Source organism: Artemia franciscana, chromosome 21 (genome assembly GCF_032884065.1).
Source record: "Artemia franciscana chromosome 21, ASM3288406v1, whole genome shotgun sequence".
Classification (NCBI taxonomy): domain Eukaryota; kingdom Metazoa; phylum Arthropoda; class Branchiopoda; order Anostraca; family Artemiidae; genus Artemia; species Artemia franciscana.
Window position 1 is genome coordinate 24,833,591 of NC_088883.1, and position 19,717 is coordinate 24,853,307.

A 19,717-nucleotide genomic window follows, 5' to 3' on the forward strand; every position below is an offset into this window, starting at 1 on the left:
GAACCAAATAATTCAAATAATTAATAAATGATAATGAGCCTATTTAGTTAAACAAGAAATAATGAGGTAATTGAACTAAATAAATAATAAATAATGAACTAAGGTGAGAAAAAATGGATTAAACAAATTGATTTTATAAAATATTTCACATAACACACTTGAATTAATGCAGCCAAATTCTAGTTCCTTTTTACTTCCATCCAGTTGAATCAAAACATTGTATGTTCTAGATTCATTTCATCAGATTATTCGCATCTAATTTTTATTTGATCGTTTTTCGGGCCATAGGAAAATCCCACACCTTTTCCCCTACTGAAATTGAAAAGTTGTTTGTCCACAGACTACTTCGTTAAGATTAATTAAGACATTTAACATTTACCTAAAATGATGGGTGAAGGTTTAACGAGGTCGAACATTTTTTTTTCATATAAACATTTGTGGCAACTGCAATAGCACTGACACAATGAGGAGGGTAATTACCAGCTATGATGGCAGTTAGCCAAGATTAAAAAAAAAAGGAAAGACAAATTTTCTCCAAAGACAATGTCGCTTTACAATACAAAAAACGGTTAATCACCTAATATTTGTCTTCAACAAAAATTGTGCTAAAGGTCGAGAACATATAAAGCAGGGTTGCCAAACCACTAGAATAAAATGCGAGACACTCCCCCCCCCCCCCCAAAAAAAAGAACAAACGTATACATTGCTGACCACTGCAGCAATCTTCTCAACGTAAAATATCATCTAGTAAATTAGCCTTTTAAGAGTGCTCCTACATCCTTCAAGGATCATAAACTAATTACTGCTCTCTTTATGGAAATAAACTATATCTTGAGGGGTTGGTCTCGTGGGGGCAGTGGTGGTAACATTCTTGTGCTACTCCAGCAAGTAGTAGGCACGAACAGATGTCCCCTACTGATAATTCTAGTCACCGACCAGCAACTGACTGTTCTGCCCAGTGTCTGAATATGAGACGAAGTATTCTATGTAATGCGTGGCCGAGGTTGTAAGGACTGAAAATAACAATAAATGTCAAAATAATTCTGGAGGGGCGGGAGGGCTAAAATCCCCTTGGATTGACATTCCGTGGACATATGAAGAGCTAACTATGGTACAAGAGCCAGTTCTGAGGTTCAAGTACCACTTGCCACTTATGGCTGCCGAGACGTGACTCTCATCTCTTTTGAGGGACAGTTGCTGCGTGCATAAGCTGTCTGAGACTAGCGAGGGTGTTCTAAGGATGGGTGAAAACAATAGTGAACCAGCTTGACACTACCAAAGGAAGGCTCTTCAAAAAAAAAAAAAAAAAAAAGAAATGGGCAAACCCAATCCCAAAATACAATTGGAGCTAAAGGGCACCAATAGCCTAATGGTGTTTGCGGCGTGAGTATCGACTCAGTTTTGTAAGTCCGCTAATACTAATAATAATAATAATAATGTAGCTCTGTGGAGAGCAGGGGAGTGTTTTATGGTAGTAGAGTGTCTTCAATAACCTATAATAGAAACTATCTTTCTCAAAATACACAATTGTATTTCAAATAAATCATACATTCAACTGCGGTTTTGTTCTTTTCATTGAAACCCTTTTAATGTTCTGATATTCTTAATGGGCTTTGAATAAAACAAAAATGGAATTGATACTTTTTTACCTAATTAATTATTGATGATTAATGTATTAATATTAAAATTGACTTTCAAAACAAAAATCGCGTTTTTTAATTATTAATCAATATTTTACAGTGAAAATTTTTAAATAAGTGAAGCCTATGACGTGCCGTACATAAAATCCGGATCAAAAATAATTTTTATATCTTCTTACCTGGTTTGTTTTCGCCGAAAATGAAGAATATACAGAGAAGATATCGGATAAAGGGGTATTCCACTCCCCTTTCAATAGCAGTGCTTCCGTCACTCGAAGGTGCAATTCTGAATTATATACAATTTGTCTGAAAGAATAAACAAGACAAAATAAAAATAAAACAATGTAAATGAAGCAAACAGAATCTTTTTGTTATAGAAATATCCAGAGTATTATCTTACTTTAGAACTCTTTCGTCCCATTTTTATGTCATTATTTAACAGCACATAATAACTTGTTTTGTATTTCAAGATCAACTTAGCCATTTGAGCTACGATTCTCCCTCTCTCTCTCTCTCTCTCTCTCTCTCTCTCTCTCTCTCTTCTCTCTCTCTCTCTCTCTCTCTCTCTCTCTCTCTCTCTCTCTCTCTCTCCTCTCTCTCTCTCTCTCTCTCTCTCTCTCTCTCTCTCTCTCTCTCTCTCTCTCTCACTCTCTCTCTCTCTCTCTACTTGTACTTGTGGCGGGAATCAAACGGAGCCATTAGACAGTCCATCTGAGACCAAACCCCCAATAGCTTCAGAATCTGATTTAACCCAGTTCCACCAGTTTTTCCACTGTCCTCCTTGGCGTGTTTTCCATGAGCTTGGGGGGGGGGGGGAGTCAGATAGAAGAATACAACGAGGCAAGTACTCTAATGGCCTCCGTGAGACATGGCCACACCATTTCAGTCAACGCTCCTTGATCGTGGTGGCAAAGCATCTCTTGATACCACTCGTCATATGCCCACGTTTGATATGTGATCACTCAGGTATACCCTGAGGGCACTACGCAGACTGATATGCCCAGACTCATTCAGTGCATTTTCATAGAGTCGCTTCACGGGCCAACTTTTGCATCCATAAAGAAGGACTGTTGGAGCCGAAGCCACGTAGACTCGAACTTTAGTTCAAGGATCTGAGGGATCTTCTTCCGCATTTGTCCTCCATCTCGCTAGTCAGGGACATGCGCAAGAAATGTTTAGGACCCCGTCCCGCTTAAAGTCACAACAACTTTTTATCATTATTTTTTTTTATCATAAATTGTTTATGACATAATTGTCCTCGTTAAGGTACGTACTCACCCGGAAATTTCTACTTCAATCGGACAAAAACAATGTTTCGCCTATTATGAAAAGCATGAATTGATAGAGCCCCTTTGATTTTTCAAAACGCTTTTCCCCTTTAGGATGGTTGGGCCCAGTACACATTGCTAGGTTAATAGCCGATCAGAGACAAAGCAAGTTTGGGCTTATTACTCGTCTCTTAACCAACGCCACAGTTTGTTTCATTTTTTTCTTCAATGAGATTCCGTAGTCTCTGTCTACACGTTGTGTAAGTCTCAGGTGTCACAAATCGATACTACTAATTTGAAAATACTTTGATTTTATTCTTGCTTTATCCATATCTACAGTAAGTAGTAACGGTGTATACTGCATAGCAGCAGAGTACTACATATGTAGTACTACATACCTACATAGTAGGCACTATGTAGGTACTGCAGTACTACATAGTACTACATACAGGGTCAATCTGGCGCTGTCTACCCAGTGCGATTATTATTACCATGGGAAGTCTCACCACAATAAGTCATGGTTCAGGCCACAAAGGTCCATTGCTTCGATACCCACTGGTCAGTTCCTTCCAAGTTTTGTCCCCTTCCTACCAAGCAAATTCAAACACAAACCAACCGCTAATCTTGACAGTCACTTAATTCCTATCACCTCTACAGTTGGATAGCTCGTATGGGTCGCTAGCATATACTTATGGGTGATGAACCCAAAGAAAATTCTCCATAGACAACATTCTATACGAAGAAATGGGCCGACCAGTCAACGCGTGTTTATCCTCGACGAAATTGGGGGGTAACCCTCATGCGCATTAAGAGTTGATACCTTACGACACCTCCGACACTCAAGCTTAATACGTAAAGTAGCACGTAAAATTTTTCTCACTATTCTCCCCATGTTTAATCACTAAATTATGGTCAAGAGATAAGGAACCAAAACCCCCACCAGACAAAAAATGTGAAAAATTACATAAAAATATTTTGATGACAGAAAAATATCTAAAATGACTTTCTACAGATAAAAAAAACTTCCTCAAATCAGATTCTGGATGCAGCAATGGCTAATCAACACACATTTTAAGTTAAAAATTTTGTCATGTCAAAAACACCTCTTATAAAAATTAAACCTCAGAATTTTCTACGATTTGAGTAGACACAATCAAGGAGGCACACTCGTGCCTCTATAAAGAGGCGACACACGACAATGTTAAGCGATCTTCGGTTCCAGTGGTCGCAGACGGATGGGGAGGGATGCATTTCGTAGCCCGAGCTCCAACTAAGAAACCTGCAAAATTTCATCCCCCTCCAACTTTTTCTTCATGGGGAAAATCTGGCCGAAAGTTTCGACCTGTCAACCCAAGCCCCCCTTTAACGTTGTCCGATCGGGCTGAAATTCACAAGTTAAGGTCCCCTAGGGCCCAGGAGCTTATCCGCGAAATTTCAGCTTGATCCGATAACTCCTTCCCTGTTTTCCAGAAACCACGCATAGCCACTTAAAATTCATTTACTTTCTTTTTCGCCACGCCTACAGGTCACATCCGACATCGGATCTGGGTGTACGAAGACTCATTCGATGCGGAATTCTCCGAGTAAGTGCCCATGAAAGTTTCGTAGGAAAATCTTAACCCCCCGAAAGTTTCGACCCTCGAACCCCCCCCCCCCCCCACCCCTTTTAACGTTGTCCGATCGGGCTGAAATTCACAAGTTAAGGTCCCCTACGGCCCAGGAGCTTATCCGCGAAATTTCAGCTTGATCCGATAACTCCTTCCCTGTTTTCCAGAAACCACCCATTAGCTATTTAAATTAACGGATTTCTCTCCATAAGAGCCCATGTTAATTTGAAATTTTTAAAAGCTATTGAGAAGTTATATTTACACACATGCAAGTTATTAGCTCAGCTGGTAGAGCGTGAGACTTTTAATCCTCTGGTCAAGGGTTCAAGTCCCTTACGGGCGATTTTTTTTCACAACATCAAAAAAATTTTGATAACACCTGGACAGCTTATCATTTGAGAGATAACAGAATATTAGCTTCTTATGAGCAAAAGAAACATTTTGGTCAGTCTATCTATTTTTTTTTCTATTTTATACAATGATTTAAAAGCGGGGGTAGGTTCCTCTCCTAATTCCTGTACGAGGAGTACAGGAACTATTAAATTACATCCACCATGGATTGTAGAAAAACGTACAGAATTAATATGAAAAAAAATTAAACCTGTACAAAAGAGTCTTTAAAAGCGGGGGGTTTGCCTCTCCTAATAGTCTTCTTATAGTCCTAATAGTCTAATAGTCCCATGTTAATTTTGAAATTCTTAAAAGTTACGAATATCAACATTCAAGTACATCAAAATAATCAGCTCGGCACGGCGAGAATGACTGCAAGCATCATAAAAATCCAGCTCCATTCCAGAAAAATTTTTGATAACACCTGGACAGCTTATCATTTGAGAGATAACAGAATATTAGCTTCTTATGAGCAAAAGAAACATTTCGGTCATTCTATCTATTTTTTTTTCTATTTTATACAGTGATTTAAAAGCGGGAGGGGGGCGGCAGCCACCCAAGTTCCTCTCCTAATTCCTGTACGAGGAGTACAGGAATTATTAAATTACATCCACCATGGATTGTAGAAAAACGTACAGAAATAATATGAAAAAAACTTCGTTTTCTTAAAGAGTTAAAGAGGCTGCGTCCCAAAGTCGAACCTTAAAACGTACAGGAATTAGAAGAGGCAGTTGGGGGGCTGCCGCCCCCCAAACCCCCAGCTTTTAAAGACTCTTTTGTACAGGTTTTTTGTTTTTTTGCTAACCCCCAGCTCTTGGCTTCGGAAAGGCCCTCTTTTAATTAACAAAAAATTGAAATGAATGAATAATGGAATAACTTCGAAAAATGTTAAACACAAGAGGACAGGAGAACCATTGCGCCGAAACTAGTAATTAGTAACAATGAAGTCTCCCCCCCAAAAAAAACCTGTACAAAAGAGTCTTTAAAAGCTGGGGGTTTGGGGGGCGGCAGCCCCCCAACTGCCTCTTCTAATTCCTGTACGTTTTAAGGTTCGACTTTGGGACGCAGCCTCTTTAACTCTTTAAGGAAACGAAGTTTTTTTCATATTATACCATAATAGATTTAGCGGGAGGAAGGTTGTCTGGATAGTCAAAAAAGACTTTGAAAAGGATGAGATGGAGGAAAATTGTATCCAGCACGTCGAGTATAGGTCTTAGTTCTGGAGATGAGTGTCTAATAATTCTAGTGCTCGAGTCTGAAGTTACTAAAACTTGGATAAAGAAATAGGGGGGGGGGATACCCAAGTAACGATTACAACAGATAAGATATATTCATGATTAAATATACATACAATAAAACACCATACTATTCCGCGAAAGACTCCTTGGCCTGTAAAAAGACATACGAGCCGCTTATTCAAAGAAAAAGGTCACTTATAGAGAAAAGAAGAAAAAAAGGAGAAAAGTTGTAGAATACAAAATTAAATAAATTAGATAGGTTATATAGAATAAATAGATGCCAATGAATTCTGCGCAAAAAATAAAAAAAAAATTAAAATAGCTTAAAATTAGCACAAAAGATAATAGCCAAACAAACGAAAATTCATTCGTTCACGAAAAACAATTTCAATTTACTTGTTCTCTGAGAGTACAACGCAAAAAAAATAACAAAACAACCATTTTTGAGATAGCACTTTTTTTTTAATAAAATACTTAACTGCCAAGTTTTCAAGAATTCTATGGGGAATGTCTAGCCGCATTTCCAGGCATTGTTTCTACGATGCTTTAGGAATACTAACCACTTCATTATACTAAATATGACAGGAAGGATACATCTTCTTCAAGATAGAAAGATAGAGGAACTAAGATTGCAAACGAAAAAACAAAACAAAAAAAAACACTATCAATGAAAATACCTAAAACAGACATTTTCAATGAAAATACCCAAAAAAGACTTTGAAATTTTTCTGCTGGAATTGAAAACCTTGAAACAGTTCCAATTAAAACTATAAAAATGGGCTAGAAAATAAGGATTAGAGGCTGAAGGCGATCTCTCATTTTATAGGCTGTGTGCAGTCAACATGTTTCATAAAAACATGATAAATCTTATACGCAATTTGGTAAGCATAACATGTTTTGCCTCATAGCTGCAGGGTCAAATTGACTTTCAGGACATTTTTTATGGGGAGGGGTGAGTGGATCTGGAATTTTTTTGTGGGACAAAGAGGCAAAATAGTGTTTCTCCGATCCTTACAAAAAAGTATTCTTTAAGTTATTTAATTATTTTTATTTATATAAATAAAAAAAATTAATAAATAAAATTTATTTATATAAATAAAGTTATATAATTATTAGTATTTAAGTTATTTTCTTTTAATGGCTACCGCAGAACAGGCTCTCAAAAAAAAAGTGCAGTCAGTGGTTAAATACCCAAAGTCATTTGTTTTAATTTTTTCGAGGGGAGAGAAACCGGAGCCACAAAAGATGTTCTGTTGAATAAACAGAAAAAATAAATATACACATAAACAATCAATAAAAAAATTGCAGGCATTTTTCTGAAGTAAATAAGTTCTTAGATTAAACTATCTTACCACTAACAATTGCATTTAAAATATCATAAAACGGGTAAAATCTTTTCATAAGACATTGAAAAAAGAAAAAAAACTTTTTAATACATATATAACAATTAAAATCTGATAATTAGGCTTCACATCCAGAAGCCTTTACCAAAGATAAAAAAACTGTTTTTATTTACTTATTTTAAATATATTTTCATTGCAGTTGTCTTCTGAGAAAATTAAATAAATAAATAAAAAAAAGTATGTAAAACCTTAAATGAGTAAAAATATTCTTCTTACATAATTTTCTCCCAAGGCGGCCGCAGCAAAATATGCGAAAAAACTTGTATAAGACCCGTGGGGACATCTTTCACTCTACTTAAACCACCCCTTTCGCTATAAATGTCCATAAGTCTTCTTAAATGATCCATAATATACGTTAAGGTGGATAGATGGTGTTCAGGAAGCTGACGCGCCAAGTGACATATCTTCGCGGCAGCACTATCGTCCCGAATTTCTAAAAATTAAACACAGAAGATGAAATACGAAAAGAGAAAAAATAAGATGAGAAAAAATAAGAAAAACACAGAAGATGAAATACGAAAAGAGAAAAAATAAGATGAGAGAAAATAAGAAAAACACAGAAGATGAAATACGAAAAGAGAAAAAATAAGATGAGAAAAAATAAGAAAAAACACAGAAGATGAAATATGAAAAGAGAAAAAATAAGATGAGAAAAAATAAGAAAAAACACAGAAGATGAAATACGAAAAGAGAAAAAATAAGATGAGAAAAAATAAGAAAAAACACAGAAGATGAAATACGAAAAGAGAAAAAATAAGATGAGAAAAAATAAGAAAAAACACAGAAGATGAAATACGAAAAGAGAAAAAATAAGATGAGAAAAAATAAGAAAAACACAGAAGATGAAATACGAAAAGAGAAAAAATAAGATGAGAAGAAATAAGAAAAACACAGAAGATGAAATACGAAAAGAGAAAAAATAAGATGAGAAAAAATAAGAAAAACACAGAAGATGAAATACGAAAAGAGAAAAAATAAGATGAGAAAAAATAAGAAAAACACAGAAGATGAAATACGAAAAGAGAAAAAATAAGATGAGAAAAAATAAGAAAAACACAGAAGATGAAATACGAAAAGAGAAAAAAAGGAAAGAAAAGGGCACATGTTCAAACAGCTGAATAATTGATAAATCAAAATACAGGTTCGGCTAAAAACTGGACTAAGCCTAGCAAACAATGGCATGTGTCTATGCCAAAATGCAACATTTTGACAATAACTTCGACCAAGCAAAGCTGAATTTATGTCACGAAATGTAGATTACCCCCCCCCCTCTCATACAGGCACATTTAAAAACACAAAAATCCCACTCAACGGTTTGAAACATTTAGCCCAAGAAGAAAAAATTTTTAACATAATCCTCTCCCCAAGAATTTAGATGAGTGGATATTTGAATGTATAAACACTGATTTGTTTTTCTCATGATTCCCATTAAGGGATCCTAAGATAATGAAAATATGAACAGAAAATGAGATGAACTTCATTTTTGTCAATTTGTCAAGGGCGGAGGTGGGAGACCTACAGGTATATCTTGTTCCCAAATGACTTCTCTGTCCTTCCCCCTCTCTTCAAATAAATACTGAAACGTAATGGTTCATCTATGAGTCGAAGTTTACCTGCAATAAAAGAGGGACCTGCCAACTCTCTATATTGAACGGCTAGTCTCATTATATACCTTCTAATGAAGCGAGGTGATAAGGTTAGATACCACCATCCTCCTCTACATTGATTCTAAAGGCTAACAACTTGAGTCATCAAAAAATTACTGTTTGTACAATTGGAAAATGTTTGTATAAATTTGATTTTATTTTATTTTCGTTTAAATTTTGATTCAATTCAAATTTTGACAACGCTAAATACATCATATCATCATTGCAGACACGTTGGACCAAAGTAAAATAAATTGGTTAGCCATATGATATGCAGGTTTGAGAAACTAAATGCGGTCCAAAACCAAAAGTCCACGAATGAATGTCCTACACAAACTTTCCAACTGAATGGGTTGTAGCTGCCTGATCTGTTATTGATGTATCAACAGGTTCAATCCGAGTGGATTGGTGCGCTGAATTTAGGATTCTTTGTCCGGAAGGGCGAGGGTTCGAATCCCAGCGTACCCAATAATTTGGTTTGGGACGGGGGTCTGTGACGTGACTCTGTAAGCTAAGCCAGAGTCATTTCAGCTCTAAATAGGTACCTGGAGAAATCTGAGCAATCGGGTCAACTGCCCCAGGTACCAGTGCTTGTGCCACAGCTAGGGGGTTGCCCACTTCGATAAAATTTTTCACTATTGATTCGGAATCTTTGGCCTATGTTTGAGTCAGGAGGGGGCGCTGTAATAAGTTTTTCCCTATACGCCAAAGGTTTGAGCCCCCTCTTCTCCCAAAATGTTCCATTAACACTTAGATTGGGGCATAAAAATGCAAAAGAAACTCTTAAACACCCCACCAACCAAAGATTATTTCAGCAACTCCCCGAAAAAAATGATTTTGGCACCCCAGAACGAAAAAAAATCCTGGATTCTGTACTGCGGTGCTTCCAGAATTTATATAATCGATTAAAATTTTATTAGAATAGCTTGGAGCAGTCTGACCAGCTATTAATTTATCAATGACTGTATCTTGAGGGACGGGGATAAGCTTTTTTTTAAACGCATTGGGGGGGGGGGCACTCTAATTTGAGCTGTAGAATTACTTCCGAAAGTCTCATTCAGCCAGCTCTTTTTACTCCTAAATTCGTGGTGCGAGGTATATTTAAATATCTCATTTGCCGCTAGTCTTTTTTTCAACTGTTTTGAAAATACAAACACGAATTATTTTTGAAGCTCAAATTAAATATTTGGCGTTACTTAAGGACAGGCTTTCTGGAACAGTGCAAACGCGACCAAGACCTTCCCATTTTTTCAAGGTATATCCCCCATCAGAAACACTGAAGTAACTCCAATTCACACATGATTACCCAGGAACGAGGTCAGAGGTTGATATACATCTACAATAGAAGCAGCAAATCCTCTTAGACAGTGAAAATGTTCTATGTGACCCAAAACAGACGATGACTCAAGACGGAAGTTTGGCTGGTAATACAAGAACCTGTCACCATAATTTTTGGTAGTTTCAAACTATTGACCGATTCAATCTAGATTTAATAGTTCTTGATTTGAATACTCTTAATATATAACTTGAATAACGAGAATAATGCTTGTGAAGAATGCCGGATAAAAAATTTCTTCATATTTTTAATGGCATACAGCAGATATCACGCATAAACTCGTAAAAAAAAGAACAAATTTAAATCATTGTAAAGGAACTCAGTTCCAGATGTCGACAGTTGTCATGCTGATTTAATACCTAAAAACATCAAATCATGGTTAATATATGAACGTACATAAAGACAAAGTTTTCTTTTTATTACCCAAAGAGAATCAAGCTACAAAAAGAACAGTAGGAGTTATCTAATAAATCTTTAGTTTTCTATATTTTTATACATATATCTCTTCTCTTCCAAGAGAATTAGGCCGCACCATTCACAGCATAAGGCATTCCCCTTTCTCAAAAATTCAGGGCAAATCCCAAGCCCAGCTAGGGATTTGCGGTCTTTTCTCTTATGTCTCTTCTCAACCAAGCAAATTGGTCCAACTATGAACAGAATATCGCATATTTTAACCCCACGAAATTTTAGCGGAAAAAGACCTAATTACAGCTTTGCTTCCTTATCTTTTATATGTCTCTTCTCAGCCAAGAAAATTGGACCATACCATTAACAGCATAAATGTATTTTACTGAAAACTAAAAGATTTCAAAACAAGTGTCTTACACCTCTGCTTTCTTTTCTCTTCTAAGTCTAAATTTTCCTAAAAATGTCAGAAAAAAGGTTTAAGTAACTTTTTTTTTCATATGTCTCTTCTTATCCAAGCAAATTGGGCCAAGCTATCAACCAAATATGGCATATTCTTTTGCTCAAAATTTCAGGAAAAACAGGCCCCAATACGGTTTTGTAACGTTGTTGAGGCATACCGAAAAAAATATATTTTTCAGAAAAATGGTTCTTTTTAGTATGGTGTAAACAAAGATCACCAGATGTAATAGGTTAAAAAAAAAAAAAAAAAAAAAAAAAAAAAAAAAAAAAAAAAAAAAAAAAAAAAAAAAAAAAAAAAACAGAATGAACATGCTTTAATTTCATTGGATCGTTGCGTGGAGTTCTTTTTATGTCAGCGGATGTTAAGAGCTTCATTGTAAAATCTAGAATGCTAAGAACTGTAATTTCTAGATTCGAGAAGCTTCATTCTCTAAAACTGAATGAATTTTAGATTTAAAAGGAAAGTTTTCCCTGTAAGTTGAAGAGTGAGTTTAGTAATGCACCCCAAAAGGAAATGAAATAAAACCTAAACGAAGTTAAACTTCAAAAGGAACAAAATTCGCCACAAACAAGCGTCGTGTATCCTTAAACCAGAAGACCACACTGCCTTTCGATCACAAATAAAGAAATATATTTAGAAAATTTAATGATTGTTCCCCTAAGTCCCTATTTAAAGAAATATTATGATAATAATATTTTCAATTCAGCAATACAATACTGTTTGAAAAATACTCTCATTAGTAATGGTTTCTGCATAAAACAGGTGGTTCGAGAATTAGTTGAAATTAGACTCAAAATATTTCTTTAAATAGGGACTTAGGGAAAAACTCATTAAATTCTTTGTACACAAAATTCATTGCAAATACTTTATCAAAATATTTTACTAAAGCAAGAATAGCTTTGAAAGCGCGTATTTAATATATTTATTTCGTTTGAATGACTTTAATCATCTCACCTCACAATATCTATCAGTCCTGATTGAAGTTCGTTGAACTCATGATGCTAGGGCTGTTTTAAAGCTTTTAAAAAACATTTTTAGTTTTAAAGTTCGCATTTTAATTTAAGTCCTTTTAATTATTTTTGCTTGTGTTTTGCTGAGGACGGCCCTTGGACAAAGGGCCAAAATATTCACTGAATCGAACTCTACTATCTTAGGAAGGTTTTCCCTATTGTCTTCGAAGTTTGTTCCTTTCTTTGTGAACTAAAAAACTAATATATTTGTAAAACAAAAATCAGATCCGAAAAGCCCCACCTTCCAAACCTCGTCGTCCTTTTGCTTCGATTTTAGATCAAATATGGCATAGATATTAAAATCGATATTAAAAACAGGACATCGATATTAATATTCTAAGGCTAGAATATTTTTTTTTTTTAAACTAAAAAGATACAATAAATTTCTTAAAAGTTATCCAAACATCTCCACCCTCTAAAACGGGTCGGGTATTTCCTTTGATTTTACATCAAATTTTCCATCAGACATAATCTGCGGTATAGAAATATTTTTTTTTTTTAGCTAGGTAGAGCCAACTTATCATATCCACATGACCCGCTTGCGCCAGGTCGTATTTCCCTGAAACTAAAACGTATTTTACTGAAAACTAATAATTTTCTCGAATTTCTTCAAATAGCCTATAAACCCGGTCGAAATTTTTGATCCGATTTTAGATCTAATCGATAATTCTTTGAAGCTCAATAAGTAATTCATCATAAATAATCCGAGGTCCAAAAATGTTTTTCTTTTAGTTGGATAGGTCTTGCCAGTTTGACATATCCACATGACATGACCCGCTTGTGGAAGATCGTATTTCATTTGTGCTGAAATCTTACAAAAGAACAGTTACGACATTTTCGCGAGGGGTAGTTGTGTAGTCCTTTCTTAACACATTTTCAAACTACTAATTTAAAAACCCCAAAATCAACCATCACTGCAATAAAAACCTTAAGGGATTGTAACCCAAGCTTGTAACGAAAAACCCCCTGGAGTAAGCAGAAAAAAAAGTTTAGGCCTATCAAATATCAGCTCAGTGACGGGCAGAGAGAAAATTAAACGGGGAAGCCCCGCTCGTCAATTAAAATGTGGTTTTTAAGGCGTGATTACTGAAAACTGCAAGTTTAGCATATTGATAACTAATTACCATGCGATTTAGTTTTAATACAACTTATCATGACGCTAGGAAAAGAAAAACTAAGCAACTGAGCATACTGGTATAAAACTCTTCATGAAGCACCAACAACTGAATTTTCCTCTAGGGCTAAAATATGGAAAATAGACTCAATCTAAAACTCCAACTATGCAACATAATAAACACCATTTGAGAAAAAAGAAGATGAGCTCTATAGATTATCATAGGTTAACTGACAGACGAAGAACTGTACTATTTGAATATAGTTTCAAAAGCTAAAAGAGCCCTCAAAGCCAGCTATATATATATATATATATATATATATATATATATATATATATATATATATATATATATATATATATATATATATATATATATATATATATATATATATATATATATATTAACTTATAAAGTTATTACTAAAAGCCGTTTTTGAGCTGCATTCCTTTTCATATATCAAACGAACTAACAAACAACAAAGCCGATTATTTTTTTTTACGTAGGTGCATATGGTATGACTCCCTTCCCTTGATAAATTACAGGAAGATCTTGTAAAAATTTAGAATTTTCAATGTGTATGTTACATTTCTCATATAATTCACCTATTTTGAGAAATTTTTTGGCAGTTTGGATTTCCAATTTTTTAAGTCCTATACTGTGTCTGATGTTACATTCTACATACAGATGCGCCAATTGGAGGGGGGCTTTAACCCTACAGTGTTTTACCCCTCTATCCCTAGATTTTGAAAAATGCCTTTTTTGGTATTTTCATTGGAAAGAAAAAATTGTTGGTATAATGATTGGAAAAAAAAAATCTGCAATCTTTGAAAGACAAAATTAAAAAAGACATTTTTAATTGAAAAAAAAAGACATTTTAACACAAGAGACATTTCAGAATTAGAACGTGGTGACCTTAACGAAAAAATTCAGCAGAATAGTAAAAAAAAAAAAGAAAAAAAAAAAAAAAAAAAAAAAAAAAAAAAAAAAAAGCAGAACGTTTTGCAAACAATGCACCGAATATTGTGTATATGTAAAGACTTAAACACAAAAAAAGCAATCGACAATTTCAAAAGTAAATAAAAGAGATACGAAAGCTGTTTCCTCTATTAATGACGCATCAAATTTGCACTTTAGCGAGGGCGGACATTTACCTCAGGTTCACACACAAGAAGTTGCTGTGATAGACAATTTTCGTCAATCGCGACAATTAGCAATTGTCGTCATCTTGTTGTTCACACAGGATTTTCGCACTGGTCAGTTTTTATCCGCAAAAAAAATTGCGGATAAAACTGAAAAAATGAAAAATTTGCGGATAAAATTGCAAAAAAATGCAAGGTTTTTGTGACCTTTTGCTTTCTTTTCATATATTATAGAATTAAACTGAACAGCCATTATCAGCTTCTCAATAATATTATCAGTATCTTCCATTATGTTGCTGCTGTGCGCAAAATATTGCTTTGTCGCCCGAATAAAGTTGAATTTTTTCAACTCTGCGAAGTTGCTCAATGGAGCAACTAAAATTGCTTATGCTGGCAACTAAATTGCGGCGATGGGCGATTTTGCTCCTGTGTGAATCCAGAGTTACAGATTGAGCAATATCAAGCACAAACATTTAGGAATCACCACCATCATCAAAATTGTAATCCAAATCAGAACCCTAGCCTTTACTTTCGTCAATTAGTTAATTACTTACTTACAGATGATTCTTTCTGCCTACAGTAGAGGGTTATTCTAATACATTGTATATTCTTTAGTGATTCCATCTCTATCTCCAGTAATTTATTCTTTTCTCTCTTTTCCAGAATTTTAATTTCCTTTTTCCGTTACAAAAGAATCGCATAGAATCCCACCTTTGATTAGAGTACTACGTACCTTTGCTTAGAATACCAAAGTACTTTTGCTTAGGACAGTGGCAATGAAATCAGATTAATAGAATTGATTAAGAGGAATCTTAAACAACTATTTACATCTTGAAAAATAAGTTTTCGGTAGTAACTTGGTGGGCACTAAATTTGAAGAGAAGCATGCGCGAAAAAAATTAACTAAAAATATATGACCCAAAACAGCCTAAGACGCTATTTGCCGTCAAAGGTGTAGTTGTCTCTGGAAATCAACATGATAATTAATGTTTGAATTTTTATGGATGAAAACGTTTGTAATATCTAACTAATTGCCTCCGCTTATGTATTTTGAGGTAAACATTTTTGAGGTTTATTTTTTGTAAACATCAATATTTAGAGATGGTATTTTGTTTGGGTTAGGTATTTAATATAATGCGTTCTCTGCTACCTCCCTTCCATAATTCTTTGTTGTAGATTTCATAATTTTGTAACTAAAGTATAGTGTTTTCATCATATTTGTGCATATTTGATTATGATAAACCTAAACTTAAGTTCTCGAGTGTGTACCAGATAATTCACAAGTACCTAAATTCATTTATCACTGGAAAAGCTTAAATTATTTCTCTGATATCACAAGTTGCCTTAAGTCCAGATTATTGTAAAATTATTATTCAAATTTTACACAAAAATAGATCGAAAGATTATTTTAAATATTTCTATAAAGCGTTGGGACCGTTGGCATAAACCATTAAATCAAAACTATATCAAAACTTATATCAAAACTTAATCAAACTTATCAAACTTAATCAAATCTTAACAAACTTGATGAACCGATCTTACTAATGGTTTGGCATAAGAAGATCCATGAATTGTCTTAATACCGTCATTAAACCTTAGGAATGAAAAAGAACACTAGAATGTCGGAAAAGTGTGACAAACATTTCAATAGAATATCAATATAATATTATATTGACACGTAACAGTAACAATAGTATTGTTACACAGCAATGTAACAATCCAAATAAATTTACATAGTTGCTAATTCGATGCACTTCATAACAATACGAACACTCGTTGAAAAGTATATATATATGCATACTATATATATATACAATAGTGTTTTATAAAACAATATAAATACAAATTACATACTTGCTAATTCGATGAATTTCTCGTACCAATGTGTTGGTATAACAGGATCTAACAATTCCCTCAGATATTTCTTCAAAACGTTGGCAACAATGTGTGTATCCAGTTGCTTCAATTTGAAATGGTCCAATGCTAAAAAAGTGTTAAAATTCTTATCATTAGTATTCATTAAGTATTAAAAATACATAATAAAATGACCACACAAATCCCAAGTCTAAAGCGAAGGGCCACCCACTTCCCGATAGCCAATTTATATCCTTGAGCACCATCGGCCGACTCTCACCATGCGTGATACAGTTCTGTTACGCGTGGCATAGTATCCGTAACGTTTGGCACAATGCCACCATGCTAGACAAGTAGAACCTGGCGTATGTGATTCCTGAAACTCGGTGCCCCTGCGGTTTATAGTCCATCCAAAACATAAAAACATACAAAAAAAACAAAACAAAAAACAATGGCAATCAGTATATATTTTTACATGCCAGCACTCGTAGGACAGAGGCAGGGAGTAGAAGGGAGGAGGAATTTCCCTGATATTCTCCCAAGGACTTCGCACTAAGAAATCGTGGCTTAAACTAGACTTTTTTCACCTTTTAACTCTAAACAAGGGTCTAACCTGTGTTTACTAATATGCTTATACATTAGTGTTTGGAGGGGGGATGCATCATCTGGGAAGGTAGACTGATGAAGAATTACAGTAGTAAAAAAAAACATTAAAGAAAAAAAAGAAGTTAGAGTTTACCAGATTAGAAGTTCAATTAGGGGTTCAAGCACATGGGTTAAGTGTTTCTTCCAAACATTTATAAGGAGAATCAGAGGAGTCAACCATTCCGAGAGGAAGAGGTCACCAAAATATCTAAAGCAGTCTATCTTCCAACCCGTATAATCCGACTATATTGGTTCTTTCTTATCGTGTCTCCAATTTCAAAATTCGCCCCTCCACCGTTGAATGGATACGCTAAGCGAAGCTTCTGGGTATATTTTAGGCGCAGAAGTATGAGCTTTTCCAGAGATTGGTCACATAATTACCTCAGGCTATGGAGTGACCTTATGATTAATAGTTAAGGTACATTTTCCATTTTTTTTACTTAGTTACTTTATTTATTTTTTTTTATTGTTGCCAAATACTTTAAAAAGCAAAATTTTCAGTCACGGATGAAATTTTCCTGGAGGGATTGGGGCCCGTCATATTAAACCTAAACCGACTTCAGTATGCTAAAAGTGAATACTTCAGGAATATATAAAATTCTATGAAGCGTTTTAAGGGGTGGTTCCTACCCCGAGCTCTGGCGATCTCCATATTCATGTCTTTAGCTTTAAACATCTATATTTTTATTCATTAAAATGCTGTTTTCACATATGTTATTCGAAGATTTATTTACCAAATGTCTCAATTATTCTTGGCAAAAGCTATTTTTAATAAGATGTTAAAGTGGAAAGGAAAATCCAAATAAATACTGATAACTGTCATCCAGTCTGGTTTGTTTTAAGCTATTTTATGCTACATGAAGAAGAATCTCATCGTAGCATTAAGTATCCAGAGACCATTACAACAGCACAAACATGCGTTACACTAGCATCGCTGGTAATCAATTACTAAATAATCTTAGTGAAACCATTTTGACTTGTGCCGTTTGTGCCAGTTTCTAGGCCATTTTATGTCGAGGGCTGACAGGGTTGTCAATACTTGATGGCGATATGACTCCCCAGGACTCCGGATGCATTTGAAGCTTCATCCTTTGCGCTATCACACAGATGCTGCTCTCAGACAGTTCTTGGAAAGATAATTGGAAATGACCCTTCTGTTTGAAGATATGGTCATGGTCGAATTCCTCCCTGGTCAACTTAAAATTTAAACACTCAAGCGACTTCATCGAAAGAATAACAACTTCAAAAAATAATTATAAATCTACTAAAACATATCTGCCCTCCCCCCTCTGGAAATATAAAAAATAGCCTTTTGGGTATTTTTAACAAATAAAAACCACCGTCGCTATTACATGGTGCAAAACATCTTTTTCGTATTCACATTAAAAAATCTCCTTCAAATAACATCCTGTTTGAAGATATAGCAATGGCTCCATTCCTCTCAGGTACACTTTACTGAAAACACCCCCAGGATTTCATAAAAAAAGGATAAGATCTTCAAAAACTAATAATAAGAAATTAGAAATCTGCTAAAACACAATAATAGACTATCTATCAACAAGTGAAATAGTATCATTTTTATACATTTCGGAAAAGTCTTATACCAAGCTTTGCCTCTCACTCAGACTATTTGTCTTGGCTTTTTCCCAGTTAAGAGCCATGGCTCTTAACTTTTTTATCACACCAACTTGAAGAAAATCGACGGACTCGGTCTTGTCCTTCGGCTTGAACCTAGTTAGAATAATTCCTTTTCTTGGGTGTTTTCGTTGTAAAACGATTTTTTTGGGTGTTTCCCTTGATATAAAAAAAGCTTTTCTGTATCTCTAATTAAAAATCACCTTCAAAGATATGGCCATGCCCTATTTCCCCAGGTAATTATATTAAAAACTATATAAATTACAATATTATATTAAAAACTATAATATATTATATTAAACACTACACAACATTTCACAGAAAGGGATGCCTCCCTCCCCCTAGATTTAGAAGAATTCCATTTTGGGAGTTTTCAGCAAAAATAATAATCGTAAAATCGAACCCCCCCCCCCCCTGGGTTAAATAAAGTACTTTTTTAGATCTTCATTTAACAATCTAATTGGAACATCCTCATGTTTGAAAATATGGCCATGGCCCTATTCCTCCCAAGTAAGCTTACAATGAGAGGATTTCATTGAAGGAACTTCCCCAAGGGGTTTCATTGAAAAAGATAAGAACTTCAAAACGAATAATCAGAAATTAGAAATCCGCTTAAACATATAATTCGGGAAACCCCCAAAATCGCAGAATTTATGGTTCTCTTAGGATCCGCTCAAATTGCGTCCGTGCTGCAAGGACAGGAAGGAAAAGAAATTATAAATCTGCTAAAAGACATAAATTTGCAAATTCCCAAACTTGCAAATTTTATGGTTCTCGTAGGATCCGTTCATTTGTGTGCGTGCTGCAAGGACAGGAAGGAACAACTATTATTTCCACCGCATTTTTTTCCGCTATACACGTTCTGTCACGAAATAAAACAATTCTCGTCAAAATAAATTATTTCACAGTTTTCTGGGTCT

At 34.8% G+C, this 19,717-nt stretch overlaps 1 protein-coding gene across 2 annotated transcripts in view; it reads right to left on the reverse strand.

Moving 5' to 3' along the window:
* LOC136041104 (phosphatidylinositol 3-kinase regulatory subunit alpha-like) overlaps positions 1-19,717 on the reverse strand; it is a 271,528-nt gene that overhangs the window by 58,007 nt on the left and 193,804 nt on the right. For both annotated transcript variants that reach the window (XM_065725659.1, XM_065725661.1), the window contains 3 exons: positions 16,518-16,646; positions 7,763-7,979; positions 1,820-1,946 (listed from right to left, as the gene is read on the reverse strand). In XM_065725659.1, the coding sequence (XP_065581731.1) occupies positions 1,820-1,946; positions 7,763-7,979; positions 16,518-16,646 (473 nt within the window). The remainder of the gene's footprint in view (positions 1-1,819; positions 1,947-7,762; positions 7,980-16,517; positions 16,647-19,717) is intronic.